The sequence below is a fragment of the Lissotriton helveticus genome, chromosome 5_1 (genome assembly GCF_964261635.1).
Source record: "Lissotriton helveticus chromosome 5_1, aLisHel1.1, whole genome shotgun sequence".
Taxonomy (NCBI): Eukaryota; Metazoa; Chordata; class Amphibia; order Caudata; family Salamandridae; genus Lissotriton; species Lissotriton helveticus.
In genome coordinates, this window is record NC_136065.1 from 1,377,646,821 (window position 1) to 1,377,667,802 (window position 20,982).

The 20,982-nt window shown below is 41.5% G+C and overlaps 1 protein-coding gene across 8 annotated transcripts in view; it reads right to left on the bottom strand.

The window, feature by feature from the left end:
• Positions 1-959: 959 nt before the first annotated feature.
• The window catches only part of FKBP5 (FKBP prolyl isomerase 5), a 796,880-nt gene continuing 776,857 nt past the window's right edge, over positions 960-20,982 (bottom strand). For all 8 annotated transcript variants that reach the window (XM_078644330.1, XM_078644336.1, XM_078644335.1 and 5 more), the window contains one exon: positions 960-4,204. In XM_078644330.1, the coding sequence (XP_078500456.1) occupies positions 4,085-4,204 (120 nt within the window). In that variant the 3' untranslated portion in view covers positions 960-4,084. The remainder of the gene's footprint in view (positions 4,205-20,982) is intronic.

Here is a 20,982-nt window from a genome sequence, read left to right on the forward strand (position 1 = left end):
CAAGCTAAAAGGAAAGGCAAGACATATTTGTTGTTTTGTGGCAACGGCAATATGCATCCACAAGATCTATGTAACACATTTTATCTTCTTTATTTGGAACACATTTAGTCTTCTTTGAGAGAGAGATACAGTGAAGCTTCAGCACCCTGACGTTAGCTTTCTTCACCCGGTGCCAGGTCTACAAAAGGAAAGTCCTCCACTTTCGCCCTATTTCACACACAAAGCAAGTAATTGAAGTTTATGTAACTGTCTTTTTGAGGATTGGCACTCCATGGTCATGTACAATGCCTAAAGCACTTTATGGTCTTGAGTCATCCAGTTTAGATAGAGAACCATGGTTTGGTGAGATTTGGGGTGACAAAGGTGTAAACCCAAACACACATGCATACTGTACAATACTGAGCATCCAAGCATTTTAAAATATTTGCCACACTGGAAGGTGAATCTGACAGAAAAAGGCCGCCTTCACCATCCTGGGTATTCAAGAACAGAATGAAACTATTGCTTTAAAATGCACAGCAAGTTAGATGCTGGCGTCTGCCACTTTTTTCTAGGGACACAATATTTTGCACCTAATTCTGTTGCCTGTGAGGAGTGAACTCGCTGAGTGGGATACTGGCTAGACAACCCATTCTATTAAAGTTTGAGTAAAACCCTATTTTGTTAAAATTTCATCTGCATGGGGACTGATTAAAGGGCTGCCCTAGAATGGAAGCGCTAGACTCTTATGCTGGCTAATTAGGATCTACAAGTCCCAATCATAAAAAATCTCCTCATAGATATGCCTTGGCAATATCCACTAGCAGACTCTCTGCTTTACCCTTTGTTACACTGATAATAAATTGGGAAAACACACAATTTCCGAGAGAAACACTTTCATTCCTGAGCAGGTAGATGCTGGATTGCTTTCTATAAGGATCTGTCATAGTTGCCAAACAATGCTGCGGCAGCTGAGCGTATATCTTAGTGGATGATTTGCCAAAATCTTTATTCCATATGAAATCCATTCCACTATTTTCTCTGAAGAAGTAGGTGAGATAGGAGAAGGTAGATGATGACATGTTCTTCACGCCATCAGTTACCCAGAAAATGCGGACTCTGGAACACTGTACTTTTTTCTTACTCTCCCTGCACTATGTAGCTAAAGTAGGTAAAAATTAGATTCAATCACAAATAAATGGAACGATTAGCAGAGGAATCTCACAGAGTTGACTTTGACAACATAAAGTAGTAAAGTTATTAATAGGAAAGTTCTTTGTGATTTTATAATAGTGTTTTCCAGGCTTGTACTGTGATGTCTCAGTGACAGAAACCCTGTGTGGCCTGCATGAAGGATGTCCTGATCTTGGAAGAGTCCAGTCTCTCGTAAGGGATCTGCTTCTTCTCCCTGAGTATGTGCTTCTCCTTGCAGCTGGTATCATCCTGGGTTTGGAGTCCTGGGGATGGATGATTGGGCTTACCTGCAAGATATTTATGGTAAAGACTGGGGCCATTTGGAAATGCCTTTGTCTAGGGCTCGTACCTTTATGATGAATCAATGTCATAGCCTGAATCTGGAAAATCCTGAGGAATGGGCTGAGCCAGGCAGAGCTTTCTGTTCCATTTTTGGGAATTTCTTCAGGATCCTGAACATCAACAGTGCTCCCAATGGCAAAGCTGTCCTAGTTAATGAATAATATCTCAGTGTCAAATATAATTAAACAAAATATTTTTATGGTGCATTTTTGTTATGTTTAAGCACTGTAAACAAAAGATGTTACTATTACCCAGTGTATTGGTACTCAAGTTACATACATCTGAAGGGTGATAAGTTAAGTTGGGCTTGCTAGGATTCAAAGTCATGACCTGCAAGTCATAGCAGCAATCTCCTGCATTTTGTATGCGGACTACCAAGGCAGTGGCAATGCTCCATACACTTCCAGTGAACCTTTGGTCAGAATAAGGTGCAAGGTAAGAGAGAGCATCCTCTTGGGAAATTTGCTCAGTTGTAACATTAACAATTCAGAAGGAAACATGGTGCAGTTTGCTGAACTCACAAATCGCAGAGCTACTGCGAGGCTCCAGCATGGCTCCCATTCTGGGGCTCACTACGGAAGCCAGAGAGATGAGTGGGACAGGCATAAAGCAGAAGTAATTTTCTAAGAAGAAATTTTCTTTGCAAAAATTGGTCAAAGATCCTACATGGGGAGAGAGATATTCAAAGTTCATAAAGGTTACTGAAAAAATATGATGGACAACATGGTTTCCTCGTGTTTTTGTTCCATTTGTTTGGTTTTAGAATTGTTACACCCTTTTAAAAGACCTCTGTTTCATAAAAACATGGTGTAATTTTAATATCTCCCCAAAATGACCATGACTGGACTACTCAGCATCAAAAGTGAAATGCCAATACAAATGCAGAACATCATTCTTTATAGCTAGTAGGCTTTCTCTGGTAGAAAATTTGGACAAATCAGTCGATCTTGCATAAAGAGAATGGAACATGCTGTTCAGTATTTCTTTAGAAGGTTATACAAATAGACAATATAGAGAGGTGTGATGAAGAGATAAAAGCAACCTAAGACCATCAAAAGAGGAGGCTATTGCTTTGAACATGCACAGCAAGTTAGACGCTGGCTTCTACCACTTTTTTCCAGGGGCACAATATTTTTCTCCTGATTCTGTTGCCTGTGAGGAATGAACTCACTGAGAGGGATTACCGGCTAGACAACCCTTTCCAATAAATCTCTGGGAATGGAGGAAACAGGAAACCAGCTGTAATGAATGAAGGTAATCCAGGTGTGGGTCGTACAGCCTTTTACAAGGTATGTACATGTTCAATGATTGCCAACAATCAGAGTTAAAGCAACCTCTTTATTAAAGGATAGAGGTTGTGGCCGAAGGCAAGTGATGGTTGTGACTGTAGACCTTCTGTAGTAGATAGAGTGAAGGAAACCCCAGATAAATGCAGGAAAAGTAGGAGAGAAGTAGACATTCAGCCGTAGAAAAGGGGCCACCACAAGCTGTATGCTTTTCGGGGGGTGGAAAGGGCTGGAAGAGAAATATGTCAAACACATGTTGTCCCTCAGCAAGGTAATGAGCAATAAGAGGTTTATATGCCAACAGTGGATGTAGTTTTCTGATGCCATTATTAGGAGAGGCAGTAGAACGGTGTACACTTTCAGAGCATTGTCAAAAGACATACAATTTTAGCTGTGCACTAATATGAACAATTTGAGAATGCTAGGACCTGTAGTAAGAGTGGAATTTCAGGCTGTGTCTGTTAATGGATGTTGCAATGACTAAATCACATCACTACCTTTTGTTTACCCGGTGCAGTGATAAACTTCTCAATAGTCCAAATCGAGTACACTGCATCCTGGTTAATGGAGCAATTCACTCCTACTGAGCCTCATAAAGAGCACTGGAACTTCACGGTAGACATACTGCACAAAACTCTCCTGTGGCTAACTGCTTGTTCTGCAGTAATAGTTGGACATGAAGATTTCACTGTTGTGCTTTTGTGGTAAGGCGTCTTGTAATATTAATTGTCCCAAAAGGCACACCTTCAGTGCTAGTGTCCTAGGAAGCACCTCTAAATAGTTTGCTAATATATACATTGTTTTGACGGTGATTTTTAAAAAGAATGCCCCATTCTCTCTGCAGAATTGTTTTTCTTAGAAAGTGCATCTCCTACAGGGATTTCTCGCTCTGTTGGTTCTGCAATGTTGAGCTTCCAAGAATACACCTCTACTGACGTTTCAAATGGTCCACTGTGCTCGCTGCCCTCGGAGATTCTTCAGTCTGTGCCCTGTGCCAATTATCATTTTGTATTTGATGTGCAATATTCCATCAACGTCTGTTGTGCTTCTTCAATTACTGCGTGGATCATTCTTCTTGTGCCTTCTGGACTCTTGAAGGGAGCACCTCTTTATGTCATGTCCAGTGTGTGTGTTAACAGTTCGATGCAATTCTTCAAAATGAAACTGAGTTCGCTTTTCCTTCAAGATTACACACGTGGACTTGATCTTCACAACAAACACACTTCAGTCCTGAGCTTCCTTACAAGTGGCTGGGGTCAGAGAGTCCCCCTCCTTCTCCTCTCTCATACATCGCCCCCAGCCTCCTTGAGTTCACTCGTGAAGTATTCCACTCCCTTCTCAGGTGGATCACCCTTCTCCGCATAACTCTCTGCTTGGGTTTTACTTGCAGACTCCTCTTCCTCCTGAGAGACAGAAAAAATAGATCAAATCACCCATTAAAGATGATATAGTTGTGATGCAATGCAGCATTTCAATTAACAGTATACTTCGGATTACATGACTGTAGATGAATGTCAGCAATCACATTAATAAGAGAATGGTAAACAAAGAAAAGGGCATTCCCTGATATTTGTCACTGTAAAATCACTGCATCATGGCTGCCGCTTAGGTAGTGGTAAAGATTAAAAAGATACGGAGTTTACCTGCCCCTTCATTCATACAGTTGAAATGTCTGTTAATTTCACAGTACTGGAGTAGGTGAAAAAGCACTATATATTAGGAGGAAAATCCAATGGTACACCCGCAGGAGAATGCCTCGCTCCTCCTCAAAAACCGTTGTGATGCCTAAAATCAACAAAACATCCCTTGGTGGCAGAAGTTAAATCTCTTTCACCTGTAAAATATGTAAAGCACTGCCCTGGTACCTTAAAGCTCAGTCGAATCTAATGTAATTTAGAAAACCGCTAAAAATCTGGTTGTTTTCTTGCTCTCTGCCCCAGTAGACCTCACTTTTGGGTCAGAAACAGACGCTAGCTACAAGAAGCCTTTGCCATTCAAGCGCTCTATAAAACCATATCAATATCATTATATGAGCCTAAAACCTAAGCTATAAGCCGGAGAGAAGATAGCTTGGGTGAACAAGGATACCAGCGGCCAAAGTTTCACCGATCTGATTGATATACTTCGATTAACATGTGCTTGTACCCAAACATGTCAAATGTCACACATTAGACAAGGTCTGGCCCACTAACCTAACCACATTCAATCTCACTGTCTCTCCTAGTGTATGGTCAGACCACCACCTAATTAAATTCACTTTGAATGATCTGACCTCACTAAAACCCCCCACATCTGGAATTTCTCTCCAGGAATTAGAATGGTATCAATCTTGACAACTTCTGCGACTCAGTCACTCTCCTTACCCACCCCTACAGAAAACCTGGATGAATTTGAGGAGGTAATATTGGACTGGTTAACAGTAGCCAGCAACACTTATGCTCCTCTTCGCAAAACCAAACTAACTCAATGCCATGTGTAGGAAGGTGGAATCTAACTAAATGGTTGCCCCCACTTTTTTTCTGGTGTTTTGATGGTTTTTGACTTAGTTTGGCCGGGGTCCTGCTATTTAGTGCCCCAGCCTATCTTCTTTCCTCTCTAAATTGATTCCAAGTACTTTAGGTACACTCCAGTTTGGTTACTGGGATACCCTTATGAGTCCCTAGTATATGGTACCCCAGAGGCCTACCAGGGGCTGCAGCATGCATTCCCATGGGAAGACTTCCAAAATGACAACACAGGACTGCTACTGCAGCCTGGGTAAGGTGGTGCATACACCCCTTACTTAGATATAGGTTACCTATATCTACCATAAATCACTACACATAAAAACCTATCAGTCACCCCTATGGCAGGCCTCATCAATCTTGAAGGCAGGGTGCTGGGTTGTGTGTGAGAGGGTGGCCATCCATGAGCAGGGACCCTCTGCAGCCTTCGAAACCTATTCTCTGGGACTGTTCTGTGATGCAGCCAGACCATATACACTTAAGTCTATTATAACCTTGCGGTAAATGCAAACTTTGGAATGGCTGCCCAGAAACATGTTGTGTTTGGTGTCAAACATTTTGGAAACCTACCCTCCTCTCCCGCCAGTCCTGGCAGCGAGGGTAGAATTCCACCCTTCTAGAGGGAGAGACATGTTCACACCGGTACACACGGTACCAGTTTAAAAGAGCCCTGGCATCACAAAATGGATGCTGCAGCCACAGACACGAGTCTGGGCTCCTGCTGCTGGACGAAACTCCAGCAGGGGAGGCCTGGATAATAGGTTTCCTGTCACAGGGAGGTGTAACCACCTCCAAGACAGGCTTTAGTGTATTGGGGCTGGGTGGGTGCACTCCAAGAGTGCTTTGAAGTCTGCACTGAGGGCACATTTGGTGTCCCTGTGCATATCCCAATTCAAACTGGTTGCAGGGGCTGCCAGCCCCTGCTCTGGCGCAAAACTGGACAAAGAAAATGGGCGTAGCCACCCCTCTTTCCAAACCCTCTCATAGGTGGGTCCCCAGAGTATGTCCAACCTCTTCCTTGGGTATAAGAAAGGAACCCCTGGCTACAGGACTTTAGATTACACCTGGATGAAACTCTGGTACAGATATTTATTTTTATTTATTTATAAAGTTTTATATAGCGCGAACATGACCCACCAGAGTATCAGAGCGCTTTACAGTACAGTGTTATCACACATTTATACATACAGTAGGAAATTGCATACAACACAAAAGAGGTTGGTGTTTGGATATAATCGGCGGCAAAGAGTCATCAGAGAGTTAAAGTTTTAGGATGTTAATTTGTTCATTAGAAACATTTTCGCTTCTTTTTTGAAGACGGTAAAGGAGGAAATTCTGCGTACATCTTAGGGAAGGGTGTTCCAAATCTTCGGTGTGATACCAGAGAAAGCTCTGCACCCAGTTCTCTTTTTCTGGAAGGATTGAGGTTTTGGTAGTAGTGAGCTTGAACTTTGTGACTGTCAGCATCCTCCCTACCGTTCTAGCTTTTGTGCTAAATAGCTGGAGGTGTTGCTATGTAGGGCTTTATGTGTCATGTAGACGATCTTTAGTTGTATTCTCGCCTCGTAGGGTAGCCAGTTCCGAGCCTTTTAGGCCGGGGTGATGTGGTTATTTCTTTTTATTCTGGTTACCATCCTGGCCGCAGCGTTAAGCAATGCCCTGAGCGGTGCTAGCTTGTATTTTGGAAGACCACATAGAGTGGTGCTTCCGTAGTCCAGTCTTGGTAGTACTAGAGCTTGTACCGCCATTTTTAGATCAGTCTGTGGGAGGAAGAGTTTAAGTTTCATTAGGATACTCAACTGATAATTGGCTCCCTTGGTGGCATTGTAGATTTGCGCCTGCATATTTAAATGTTATTCCAGGGTGACTCCCAGGGATTTTGTGGAGTCAATGATGTGTGGGTCACAATCAAAGGAAGTTAGATGCTTCAGCCATAAGTCTATCTTGGATGTGTGATTGGGAGGGGAGATGAGGAGGATTTCAGTTTTCTTGGTGTTGAGTACGAGGTGGTTGCTATTGAGACAACTTTGGGTATTATGAAGAATGGCGTTGAGGGAGATGACGTCATCTGGTAAGGAGATTTTCATATATAGTTGCGTATAGGAGATATAGAATATTTGCAGAATTCAGTGCATTAGCCAGGGGTTCCATGAGTAGATTAAAAAGGATTGGTGATAGTGCTGATCCCTGTGGAACTCCTAGAGTGACCATGGATGGTTGAGAGAATGATTGCTTCCTCTTGATTCTTTGGGTTCAGTTGCTTAGGAAGAAGGTGAACCATTGTAACACTGGACCGGTTACGCCCATCCTTCGTTTAAGTAGGGACAGTAGATTGCCGTGTTTAACCGTGTCGAAAGCGGAAGATAGGTCAAGAAGTATCAATAGGCACAATTCATTATGAACTAACATTTCTAAAATGTCATCCATTATGTGGGTGAGCGCTGATTCGATACTGTGGCCTTGACGGAAGCTGGATTGGTGTTTATCTAGGAGGTTGAAGTTCTCGATGTGGTTGCAAAGTTGAATTTGTACACATTTTTCCAATAGTTGCGCCAGAGTGGAGATGTTGGATATAGGGCGATAGTTGTTGAGGTCTGTGGAGAGGGAATTGACTTTCTTTAGTATAGGTGTGACCTGCCCTATTTAAAGGCAGTCAGGTATGGAGCCTTGCCTCAGAGAGACATTAACAATTTTTGCCCATACGAGTAGAATAGAGGTCTTTATCATTTTGAATACAGATGGGGTTAGGGGATCAGAAAAATGATTGGCAGGGTTGATCGCTAGCAGGGTGCTATAGATTTCGTGTTACGGGATGGGTGAGAAGGAGTGCCAGTTGGCATTGTTTTTTGGAGCTTCGATCGGAAAGCTAAAACTGTAATTGATCTGTGTGTAAAGAAAAGACTCATGGTCAGTAGTTTGTTGGGGGTCTTTCTTGGATTGAATTTCATTTTCAATGGTTCTAGTCTTTTCTAGGAAGAATTTGCCAAGTTCGTCGCAGTTAGGGGTAGCCGGGTTGCTTACCTCCACTACGTTTGGAGAGTTACGCGATTGTTGTTTTACGATTTCGAATCGTTTTTTGGGACGGTTAATGGCTTGGTTCAGCTGTGTTTTGAAAGTCTGCTTTAGCGTTTAGGATTTTTCTGTTGTAAGTATTTCTCAGCGCTCTAAGTTGGTATAGGTGATCAGTGAACGGTTCTGATTTCCATGTTCGCTCAGCAAGTCTTAACTTGCGCCAGTCCGAGTATAGGTTCTCATTGAACCATGGTTTGGAGATTTTGGTGGAGATGTTTTTTTTCTTGGAGGGGCGCTGTGGTATCAAGGATTTCAAGCATAGTGGCATTGTAAAAATCTGTGAGATCATGGACGTCAGCCATGTCTGTTGAGGGGATCAGGGCGGAATTGCATTGGGATACCAAGATGTTGGGATTAATATTTTGGATATTCCTTTCCCATTGTTTTGTTTTTGTAGATTGGCTTTGTTTTGGAGTTACCTCACTGTTGATGGAGAAGAAGATGCTGTAGTGATCAGTCCAGTCTCATGGGGAGATGGATTCTAGTGATATAGGGCCCGATGTAGGTCGGTCGGTAATGGCCAAAAATCGGTATTTTCGGCCGTTACCGATCGGTAAATAGGTGATTGGCATGTAGGGGGCTTTATTTTACCGAATCGGTAAAATTACCGATTCGGTAATTTTACCGATTCGGTAAAATAAAAAAATCTGTAAATTTACCGAATCTGAGCCACCCATATGTAGGTGGGACTCTTCAGAGTCCCAGGAGCCTTACCGAATCGGTATTTTACCATCAAATCCAATTTGATGGTAAAATACCGATTCCGGTGTGCATGCACATGTGTGCATGCACACCTATGCCATGTGACAGGCAGACCTGCCCTTAGGGCATGTATGCCTGCCACATGGCACCCGAGCCTGTTTTGGGGGTGCCAGAGGGTGTCAAAGTGACACCCCCTGCACCCTTGTGAAAATCGGTATTTACCGATTCGGTAAATACCGAATCGGTAATGCCCATTCATTCCTATGGGCTTCAGAGCCCATAGGAATGCATGGGCATTACCGATTCGGTATTTACCGAATCGGTAAATACCGAAATCATCTGATTCGGTATTCCAGCACATCTGGAATACCTACATGTCGACCCCATAGATTTACCGATTTTTAATTACCGAATCGGTAAAATTCGGTAATTTAAAATCGGTAAATCTATTTCACCTACATCTGGCCCATAGTGTTTGTTTTAGCTCTGATGAGGTCTAATATCTCCCCCTTGTTGTGGGTTGGACTGTCGCAGAATTGGGACAGATCCTGGTCTGACAGAAAGGATTGGAGACCGCTTACATCATGATCGCCAGTATAGTTCCAATGGCGATTGAAAACTCCCAAAAAGATCTGCGGCACTTGTGAGTTGGCATTGGCTATAATGACTTCCATTAGTTCATCAACGAACTTCAGATTGTCACCCGGAGCGTGATATATTATGTGAAGTTTGCAGATGATGCCCTTGTCATCAGAGATGTTGGTGCAGAGATATTCACAGGAGGATAAGGAAATGGAGTTTGCTTGATTAACTGTGATTGTGTTTCGATAGATGCAGGCTAACCCCCCTCCGTGTTTCTCAGTTCTATCCAGGCGAAATATACCATGACTAGGGGGGACCAGTAGGTCAAGGATGGGAGCAGAGGAACTCTTTAGCCATGTTTCGGTGAGGATGATGATGTCCAAATCATTCGAGAGGCTGAGATCATAAATTATGGTAGCATGTTTGTTAGCCGATCTGCAATTGGTTAGTGCACACTTTAGTTTGCTAGTCGAGTGAGTGAGGGTAGACTGCAATATGTTGACCTTTGTGAGAATTTCCCTAATTATGGATCTGTAGTTGTGAGTGGGTTCTCTGTAGGGGTTGGATCGGATGGATTGGATAGTGCCATCTAGAGACTTGCTGCTGTCATTATGGTTGGTGTATGCTATTAGAAGGTCATGTATGTCATTGTCAGATAGTCCATCCATTGCCCTCGTAGGACGATCCGTGTCATTCGTGGAGGGTATTTTAATTCTTGTTGTATAGTTTGGGTGGGGATTTTTATGGTGAAGTATCTGCTGGTTTGCTGACTGATTTGGTTCAAGGTGGCGCTAGTAGCTTTATTAGAGTTCAGGAGTTCATTGGTGATTGATGATAGATTTTGCATTTCGTCCATGATATCCTGGAACTTCGACAATCTACACGACTAGATGACTGAAGAATGTCCCTTGGAGTAAAGGAGTTACTTTCCTGCTTGGCAGGCACCTAAGACGCATATGACTGGTCTGCACCCCCGAAGTTCCTGCCGGACTCCGAAGTAATTGCAGCCCAGGAGGTGGATTTCCAGACTTCTCTGAGATCGACCTGAGTCACCAGCAAAGCTGAGACCCGCAGCCCTCGTGAGTACCGTGGAACCAGAACCCTTGGACACCGTGCGCATTTGCAAGTGCATCAGCTTCTCGACGTTCCTTGAGGCTGTGCATTGGGTGACTTGTAGCCCAGACCCCAAGCTCCTTTTCCACCGAAGATTGCTGGCCCACACTCCACGAGTGTTCCGTGAGCTGGCCCTTTGTGTTTTTGCTCGAGGTACATTCGCGATTCCTAGTCCGTTGACTGGTGGGTCCCTGAGAAGGCAACTTTGACTTTTCGTGGGTTTTCCTGGTTGCTCCAGACGTGCCCTGACTCTCCACCATTTGGTGAGTCCCTCGGACCTTGCTGGTCTGCACCAAAGCCTTTCTTCACTTTCTGCGTGGGTTGCTGTTGCCAAGGCTTGTTGGGTCCAATCCGGTCACTGACACCACAGTACTCAACATCCTTTGTGGAGCAGCTCAAATCCAGCTCCTGGTGGTCGTCGACGCCTCCTGGCTGCAGAGTCAAGCTTCATCTCTTCAACCTGAAATCACCCGACATCAGTGGGCATTCGTCTATCGCGTGCCCCTGGTCACTAGCAAGTGACCCAGACTCTGTCCCCTCTGCTTTCAGGTTCTTCTCATCTTCGATCCAGGCTTGCATCACACCGGACACTTTTCACTTCGACGGCAGCAGCACTTTGCAGCAGATCGCCATTGAAATTGACGACGATTCCCAACACCAAAAGACACCTATGCACCCGACTTCCCTGGGTGAGGTAACTCGAGTACTCCGGTGCTCAAGTGGGTGTTGGTCCTAGAACCCCTTAAGTCTGAAGGGGTTTGCTCAAAGTCCTCTCCTAAGTGTCCCTAATCTTTAAATTTCCAACCGTGACTCTCCCCATAGAAGCTAACTGCAATTTGCGGCTGTGTTCTCACACTGCACGTGTCCCCAGTGGGTCCCCCATGTCACTACCTTGGCTGGTTCCTTGTGGCCCCAGCAATTCTACAGGCTCTAGGCCTTGTGTCTAGTCAAGTCGTGGTTCTTACACCACTTTCTTAATATATTGTTTGGTACGCCCCTTGGGCTCAACGTATATTGTGCTAATTTACTGTGTGATATTAAGTGTAACGTATGTGCTTTGACCTCTGGCCTCATAAAGAGACAAGTTGGGTGTGTTTATAATAAATACATATATTTTATATATATACCTGGTGTGGTTGTCCTTTTATTTAGCCATTCAAGAGATTATAGACTGGTTAAAGAAGCTGCTTTACATTCCTTCAAGACTTAGCCTGAAGGCTGCTCTCCATAGCTACCACTAGGATAGCTTTCAAATAAGGTTGTCTTTTACCTATCATCTCAAAGGGGTTGTTTGGACTGGTACAAGGTGCCCACTATAACTAGTGGACAGCATATGCCAGGCCAACTTCTCACAATATTGAAGCGTCTAAATGGCATTCAGAAGAGCTAAAGGCAGCCAAACTTGAACTACGCCGGATAGAACGGAAATGGTGAAACACATAACTTGCCTGAAAACAAGGAAATCTTCGTCCAACACCTAAAAGCTTACAAAAAATCAATCATGCAAGTTAAATCAACCTTGTTTCAAACAAAATTCTAAACTCTGTAAATAAAACAAAATACATTTTTGGAACTGTGACAAAAGTATCTGACCCGGACAGAGCTATCCTACCTATCCTACCCACCCAAAACTCATGTGATGCTCTGAACTTATTTTTCATTGACAAAATCAAGGTGATAAAAGATAGCAACCCCCAGCTAATCAGCCTATGTGACCCCATCTGAAGACAGAAACTCCTCCACACTCTCAGTTTCTCCCAAAAACATTGCCTCATGGATCTGATAGACAAAGTTAGATCTCGATCCCTGAAAGACACTTGCTCCCCTCGGATCCTAAAAAACATATTCTCTCTCTTCTCTGACCCAGCTATCTCCCTCGTTAACCTATCCCTATGTCAGGGCAGTGTCACACAATCCTTCAAGGAGGATATGGCAATCCCACTCCTAAAAAAACCCAGAGAGAACCCTGCGATCTTGAAATAAGTTGTCCCATCTCTTTACTCACTTATGTAGCAAAGCTACTAGAGGACTATCTACATCAGATGCGCCCCCTCCCTGGACATCTTCAGGAAGACACTCAAGACCTGGCTCTTCGACTGAGCGGAGCTACATACCCCCCCCCCCCCGCGCCTTGAGACCCTTACGGATGAGAAGCACGCTTACAATTCCCCTGATTGATTAATTATGTCGCTCGGCATCTCTGCTCCTTCCTCAGAGGACCCAAATCTCAAATTTCCTTAACCTTCACCTAGCAGGCTTTTGACCTGTACACTCAACAGAAACAGTCATACTCTCAGTAGTAGATGACATGAGAGAAGAAGCAGATAAAGGCACCCCTCAGGCACTGGTCCTCGTAGGTCTATCAACGGCCTTTGACACTGTCGACCATGCTATTCTGATCGACTGTGTCAAGGCCGCGGGCACTGCCCTGGACAAAATCCTTTCTCAAACACCACTTTCAATTGGTCTGTCATTCCCCCTTCAGTTAATCTAAGGTCCAATTAAATTGTGGAGTACTAAAAGGATCCTCCCAATACCCCATCTCTTTAATCTTTATATCCCCCTCCCCCTATACATTCCCTACAGAAGCGGAATGTGAAAATCTTTAATTACACTGATGATATGCAGCTGCTTTTCACCACTAATAATACCTCGGAATCCATGTAGTTCTTCCAAAGCACAATGTTATACATTTGCACCTGGATGAATAGCCACCAGCTACAACTAAATTATGATAAAACAGAAATTGTAATCACCAAAAACAAACTCCACCAATGGAATCCCTCCTTCTGTCCCCCTGAGATGGAATCTCCTCCCATGCCCAAGAAAGCAGGAAAAAGTCTTGAGATCATCGTTAAGGATCTCTCCATGTAACCACAAACAGGACAGTGATTTCCTCATGCTTTCTCCAAATTCGGGGAACCAGGAAATACTCTACCTTTGAAGCCCGTGTTCAAATGATCATTGCTTTAGTTATCTCCCGGGGAGACTGAGCAAACGCCTTCTATTTGGGACCCCAATATGCCTCAACCGCAAGTTACAAACAGCACAAAACCAGGCAGCTAGGTTGATCTTTCCACAACTCAGACACTGCCATGTCAAACCATTTCTGAAAAATATACATTGGCTCCCAGTACTGCCAACAGAACCATCTTCAAAACTGGCTGCATCACCTTTAAATCTCTCCATGACAAAAGCCTGGCGTTCATATCCTCCAGAATTCAGAGCTACACCCCCAACCTAAGATCGGCCTAACTGAACCTCCTGACTATACTAAAATTTAAAAGGAAGAAGTTGGGTGGTACTAGATTTTAATGATTGCCCCCGCATTGGAAACTCTCTTCCTCCTGACATCAGATATGCACCAAACTATACAAGGTTCAGGCAACTCGTATCAAAACCTGGCTGTTTAACAGGTGTATGAAAGCAGGATCTGCTTTCAAAGTTATCCCTACTTTTTGCTGGTGTCAGTATGTTTTTGTGACTAGTCTGACAGGAATACTGCTAATCAGGACCCCAGTCACTGAGCTTACTCTCTAAATATGACATGGTAATTAATTCTGTACCTCCCCAATTGGCTACTGGTGTACCCCCATAAGTCCCTAATATATGTTACTGAGGTACCCAGGGCATAGGTACACCAGGGGTCTCCCATTACCTGTAGCATGTATTATGCCACCCATGAGAGACCGCTCAAACTGCGACTACAGGCCTGTCCTTGCAGTCGGTGCCACTTACAGAACACAAACTTCACCAATTAGATAAATAAATCCCTAAAGGTTAACAATATTTAGGAGCCATAGATCAGAGAGGTTCAAGTTATAGTATATTATTAATCAATCAATCAAAAATCTTTATTTCGGTACATTTGTACCACAAAAGATGCATAAAATACATATACAATTACATTTGAAACTTAATTCATTGGACATTATAGACATAATGAGCGGTGGTAACAATTAGAAAAGCAGAACAATAAAATCATGTGCACAATTTTTAGGGGCGGATAAATCACATTTAAAATATCATAAATAGTTAAAAATTTAAAAAGGAATTTATATAAAAAACACAAATAAATACGTAACTATCCAACACTAACAGTAATGGGCAAATGTAACTACATTAGAGATATCAATAATAATAAAAGTGTAGGATGCGTGTGTATATGTGGAGAAGTGTGGCTCAGGGGTTAGAGGCAGCAGACCCGGAAGCTGAGATCGGTCCTGGACCAGGGTTCAATTACCCGCCTCGGCGGGTCTTGGGCTTAAAATTCCACGGACTCGATAATTCTAGCCCCGGTGCCTCCTCGACTCATGGGTTCACACTCTGCGACTCTGGGCAATAGCTTGCTTAATCTCCACAACGGCCCCTCGCGGCGGGATGCCTGACTTTCACCTTGTGGATACCCTGCTATCTCACAGGGGAATACCAGGAAGGGTTCCCTAAGCAAGCGCCGGGAAACCCACTGCGGGTAGCTGTGCGCTATATAAGCTCAACTACATTTACATTTATACAAATTGTTTATAAAATTCATGTAGGACTACAGAGCCAACCAGCATTATCAATAATATGAAGCACTTGTCCAAGAGATAGTAATTCTCATGGATTTAAAACGAATAAATTCATTTATAATTTTAAACCCATTTTCATTCTTATAAAGTTTATAGCTAACAGAAATCTACTGATACCGAAAACAATAACCTGGCTTGAATCAGTTTTCAAAATTCTACTAGCCTCTTTATATGATCTTGTGCCTAAATTGAGGCAAAGGGGTTTGATCCATCTTTTTCTAGGCACTACGTAAATCGGACAGAAGAACAAAATATGTGAATCATCTTCTTTTGCCTGATTATGACATAGGGTACATTGATTGTTACTATTTTGACACCACCTTTATTCACGGACATTTGTCCTCAAGATACCATGTCTATATTTCATATAGAGTGTGTTGGCTAATGGTGGGTATACCTCATCAAGAAAACATTCAAAGAGAGCTATGTCTTTGAACACTAAAAAACTAGTTGTTAATGATCCATGAATTCTTCCATTTATCACATCGTAATTCACGTATGCCCAGAATGACAACTTTAAGATCTTCTTTGAAGTTTGATTTAGTAAAGATGGTTCATTCCAAAATTGTTTGAAACCAATTTTTATTAGCCTGGTTCTTACGTGTCTAAGCCATAAGACTTTGTTACAGCAATCTAATTCCATGATTTCTTTTAGACCATCCTTGTAATCTGTCAGCTCAGGGGTCGACCAGAGTCTGACCCAGATCATCAGGGGTCTCAGGATTGCATCGTGGTCAGTACGTTTCAAATATAGGTTTAAAAGGAGTGGTATCAACGGAGTACTGACCGGTAGTCTTAACAAAGCCCGAAGGAATTTGTTCTCACCAATTTCAAAAGATTTCTTGCACATAGGTCCCCATAATTCTGCCCCATATAGTGCTGTTGAATGTGCTTTAAACTTAAAAATCTCTAAGGCTGGTGAAATTGCTTTATTTAGGCTGTTGCCATCTCTTTTCATTATAGGTAACAGATTTTGCGTGAATACTATTTTATTTTTTTCAATCTGGCTTTTTCAGGTTAGATTGGAATCCAAGGAAACACCCAGATAGCTAAAGTTCCGTACGTATTCTAATTTGTGCCCATTTAGCGTCAGATTTTCCTTAAAATTTTTATTAGGGTTTATAGCCATTTATTTTGTTTTCTTTACATTGATCTCTAGGCCCATTGTGCTGCAGTATGCCTGGAACTTTTCCAGTAGGTTCTGTAGGCCCCGGGGTGTTTGGGATATAAGTATGGTGTTGTCGGCGAAAAGGAGGGATGAAACCCTCTCACCCCCCAATTTTGGCGAATCATTACTACAAGCCCCCATGCAGGATGGATCATTGACGAACAGGGAGAACAATGTAGGGGCTAACACACATCCCTGGCGGACTCCCCTCTTTATTGGTATTTGTTTTTTTAGCTCCCCACCAGGGCCCCACCTAACTTTTGCATAGTTGTTTCTATGTAAATTTATAACCTGCTCTAAAAGGTTAGCCGGTAGCCCTTGACACCTAAGTGTCTCCCATAACAATTTTCGAGGGATTAGGTCGAACGCAGGCCGGAGGTCCACAAATGCTACGTACAAGTGGCCTTTCCTCAAAGTGACATACTTCCAGCACAAAAAACAGAACCTTAGGACCTGGTCAATAGTACTAATTTTGGTTCTAAACCCTGCTTGGTATTTGGTGAGCACTAATTCCTCATCCATCCAGATACTTATACGGTTTAAACCATGCCTTGCATACATTTTTTGTAAGATATCAATTAAACTAATAGGGCGATAGTTTGCTGGATCATTCCTATCGCCCTTTTTAAATATAGTCATTATTTCTGCACCTTTCCATGTGTCCGGGTATTCTGCACCCGCAGCAACAACGTTACATAGGTGATTGATATAAGGAACCCAAATATTAGTTTAATGTTTATATAAGTATGGTATTTTGTCAAATCTCGGGGCTTTCCCGTTTTTAACTGAGATAATTGCTAATTCAGTCTCCTATCTCAAAATGTAGGACTAGTCTCTCCTCATTAAAATTTGGGAGTATATTAACATCAGGGGGAGCCTGATCCCCCTCAGGAAGATCGTATAACTTGGTGAAATGATTGACCCTCATTTTAGCAGCAGATAATATACTGGACCAAATTTCTTCATCAAATTTCTTCATCCCAAGAAGATTTTGCTTTTGCTTGGGTTTTCCTGTATTTAGCCCTAGCCTCCCTGACTGCTAAAATATTGTTATTTTTTTATAGCATGGACTAACCCCAGCTTTGCATTGCGACACTCCCTATTAAACCAGGGTTTCCCTACTGCCTTTGAGTTACCAACTCCATCAATCTTCTTAGGTTTTTTTCTCATTATAGCAATTAATTCCTTAAAAAACCTAGTATGTAAGTCCAGGTATGTGTCTTTCTCATCTTGGGAGATATTGTATGTTTCAAAACTATTGGCAAAGGATCTATAAATATTAGCCATCAAATCCCCATGTTCCAGGATATATGCCTATTTAACTGTACGACGATTATTGCTAACTATGATGTTATCTGGGATAGTATGGGATATACTTTCATTCTCAACCTCACTCAGGAGTAAACTCCGACGAAAACTAATTTCAAGTGGGCGATGGTCGCTTTCTGTTCTTGGTCTAATCTCCATATCTACAGCAAATGACCAAATGTCTGATGATAGGATAATGTAATTTATTTTACTCTGGCACTTATTTCTGAAAAAAGTAGGGGCTTTAGGACTGCCCCACTTCTGTTCAATGCTGGTATCTTGTCGGCACTGTCTTCATCCTCTAACAGGTTTTCTAACCCTGCAATGGGTTCATAGTTACAATTCATGTCACCGCCTACTATTTTTCTTATTCCTGGATCTAATGCTTTCAAAAGTGAATCCAGGTTTTCTATTATTGGTGACTCCCTGTGTAATGGATATGGTCTATTATAAACATTATATACATGTAGGACCCTTTTATCATCAGTGACTATTTTAACTCCAAGTATATCAGGCGAGTCAATACATAATTGGGTGACATCAATATTCAAGGTCACCTTCACCCAAATTATAGGGCCACCAGAAGGTCTATTGGGCATAACCAATCCTCCTTATGTGGTTGAGGATAGATCTGGTGTAATGCTAACATCCGGAATCTTTCCTTCCAAATCCATTTGTTTGCCTCCCTTAGATCGAGAATGGGTCTGAACTTGTTCTTGTCTTTCTTGTTGACGAGAAAGATCTTGAATACAGCCCTTTGCCTCGTTGTAGCGTACAAACAGGTTCTACTGACTGTTTTCATAAAAGAATGTTCACTTCCGATTGTAATTGCGACAGGTGGAATCTTGACTGTTTTGGAGGAACTGATGGTGGAGGGCTGGTGAATCGTAGAGAATATCCACTGAGCACAATACGCAGAACCCAATTATCTTGTGTGATACTTTGCCACTCTGCCAAGAAATGTTGAATGCTTCCCCCTACCGGAGTGGGTAACAGAAGAAAGGGAAAACAGGATTCAGGGCTTGGAGCCAGAAGGCATCTTACCTCCTTGTGAAGGTTGTTGTCCTGACATTCCTCTTGGTTGCCTTTTCTGATACAGTTGGTAGGATCTTTGATACGATTGCTGTGTACCAGACTGTCGACCCTAATACCACCGAGGGGTTTGAACCCTCTGTGTTGTATATCATCTTGAGAAAGGACAGAAAGATCTTCTCTGTTCCTTTAGTCTCTCGAGGCCCACTGCTTTTAATGCCTCCATTTCCGCTTTCATGCGTGCCATCTCCTCATCTGCATGAGATCCGAAGAGTGGTATACACTCAAAATATCGAGTTTTTAATATCGATTTGCATTAATATCGAATAAAAAATATAGAATGGACACAATATCGAATGGACAGAATATAGACTACAAAAATATCGAATAGAATAGCAGTAATATCGAATTCAAAATATAGAATGGACAAAATATCGAATGAACAGAAAATAGACAACAAAAATATCGCATGGACAGAATATAGACAACAAAAATATAGAGTGGAAAGAATATAGACAACAAAAATATTGAATTTGAGGTAAGTAAGTTAATATCAATTTTTTTATAATATCCAATTTTTTAAAGTGGTTTTTTATGTTAGTATATGTGTGAAAAGTGTATATTTATTTTATAATTTATTTTAATTAATTAATTATATGGTATTAAACTATAATTCTGTAGCGGGTTGTGGGTTTATAGGGGAATAGGGTGGGAAGTAATTTAATTATAATTAATTAAATATGTTAATTTATTTATTGGTATTTATTTTGAATTCATTGTTAATTGGTAATTAATTAAAATATAATTGGTAATACATTTTAATGAATTGATTAATTGATAATTATGTTAATTTTATTAGTTTATTTTCTGTAGCGGGTTGTGGGTTTATAGGGGAAAAGGGTGGGAAGTAATTTAATTATAAATAATTAATTTTTTTAATTTATTTATTGTTATTTATTTTGAATTAATTGTAATTTAATTTTTTAATTGGTAATTAATTAAAATATAATTATTAATGAATTTTAATTAATTGATAATTATGTTAATTGTATTAATTTATTTTCTGTTGCGGGTTGTGTGTTTATAGGGGAATAGGGTGGGAAGTAATTTAATTGTAATTAATTAAATATTGTAATTTATTTATTGGTTTTTTGTTGTAATTTTTAATTCTTTTTTAATTGTTAATTAATTAATTGTTAATTGGTAAATAATTTGTATTAATAGGTAATCATTTTTAATAATTAATTTTACTTTTTATTTTTAATTGATTAATTATTATATTATATAAAATTGTTAATTACTTTTAATTAATTTGTAATTAGTATTAATATTTAATTAATTTGTATTCATATATGAAGTATTTAATTTCCCTACTGTTGCACTCTCTGGAGTGGGAATAGTAATTTTTACCCCTACGCTATCCAACACTTTCCCTACTGTTGCACTCTCTGGAGTGGGAATAGTAATTTTTACTCCTATGCTATCCAACGTTTCCCTACTGTTGCACTCTCTGGAGTGGGAAATATTAATGTTACCCTCACGCTATCCAACGCTTTCCCTACTGTTGCACTCACTGGAGTGGGAATAGTAATTTTTACTCCTACGCTATCCAACGCTTTCCCTACTGTTGCACTCACTGGAGTGGGAATATTAATTTTTACTCCTACGCTATCCAACGCTTTCCCTACTGTTGCACTCTCTGGAGTGGGAATAATATTTTTTACCCTCCCGCTATCCAATGCTTTCCCTACTGTTGTACTCACTGGAGTGGGAATAGTAAATTGTATGCGTACGCTATCCAACTCTTTTCCTACTGTTGCACTCTCTTGAGTGGGAATAGTAATTTTTACCCCTACGCTATCCAACGCTTTCCCTACTGTTGCACTCACTGGAGTGGGAATATTAATTTTTACCTCTACGCTATCCAACGCTTTCCCTACTGTTGCACTCTCTGGAGTGGGAATAGTAATTTTTACCCTCCCGCTATCCAATGCTTTCCCTACTGTTGCATTCACTGGAGTGGGAATAGTAAATTATATGCCTACGCTATCGAACGCTTTCCCTACTGTTGCACTCTCTAGGGTGGAAATAGTAATTTTTACCCCTACGCTATCCAACGCTTTCCCTAC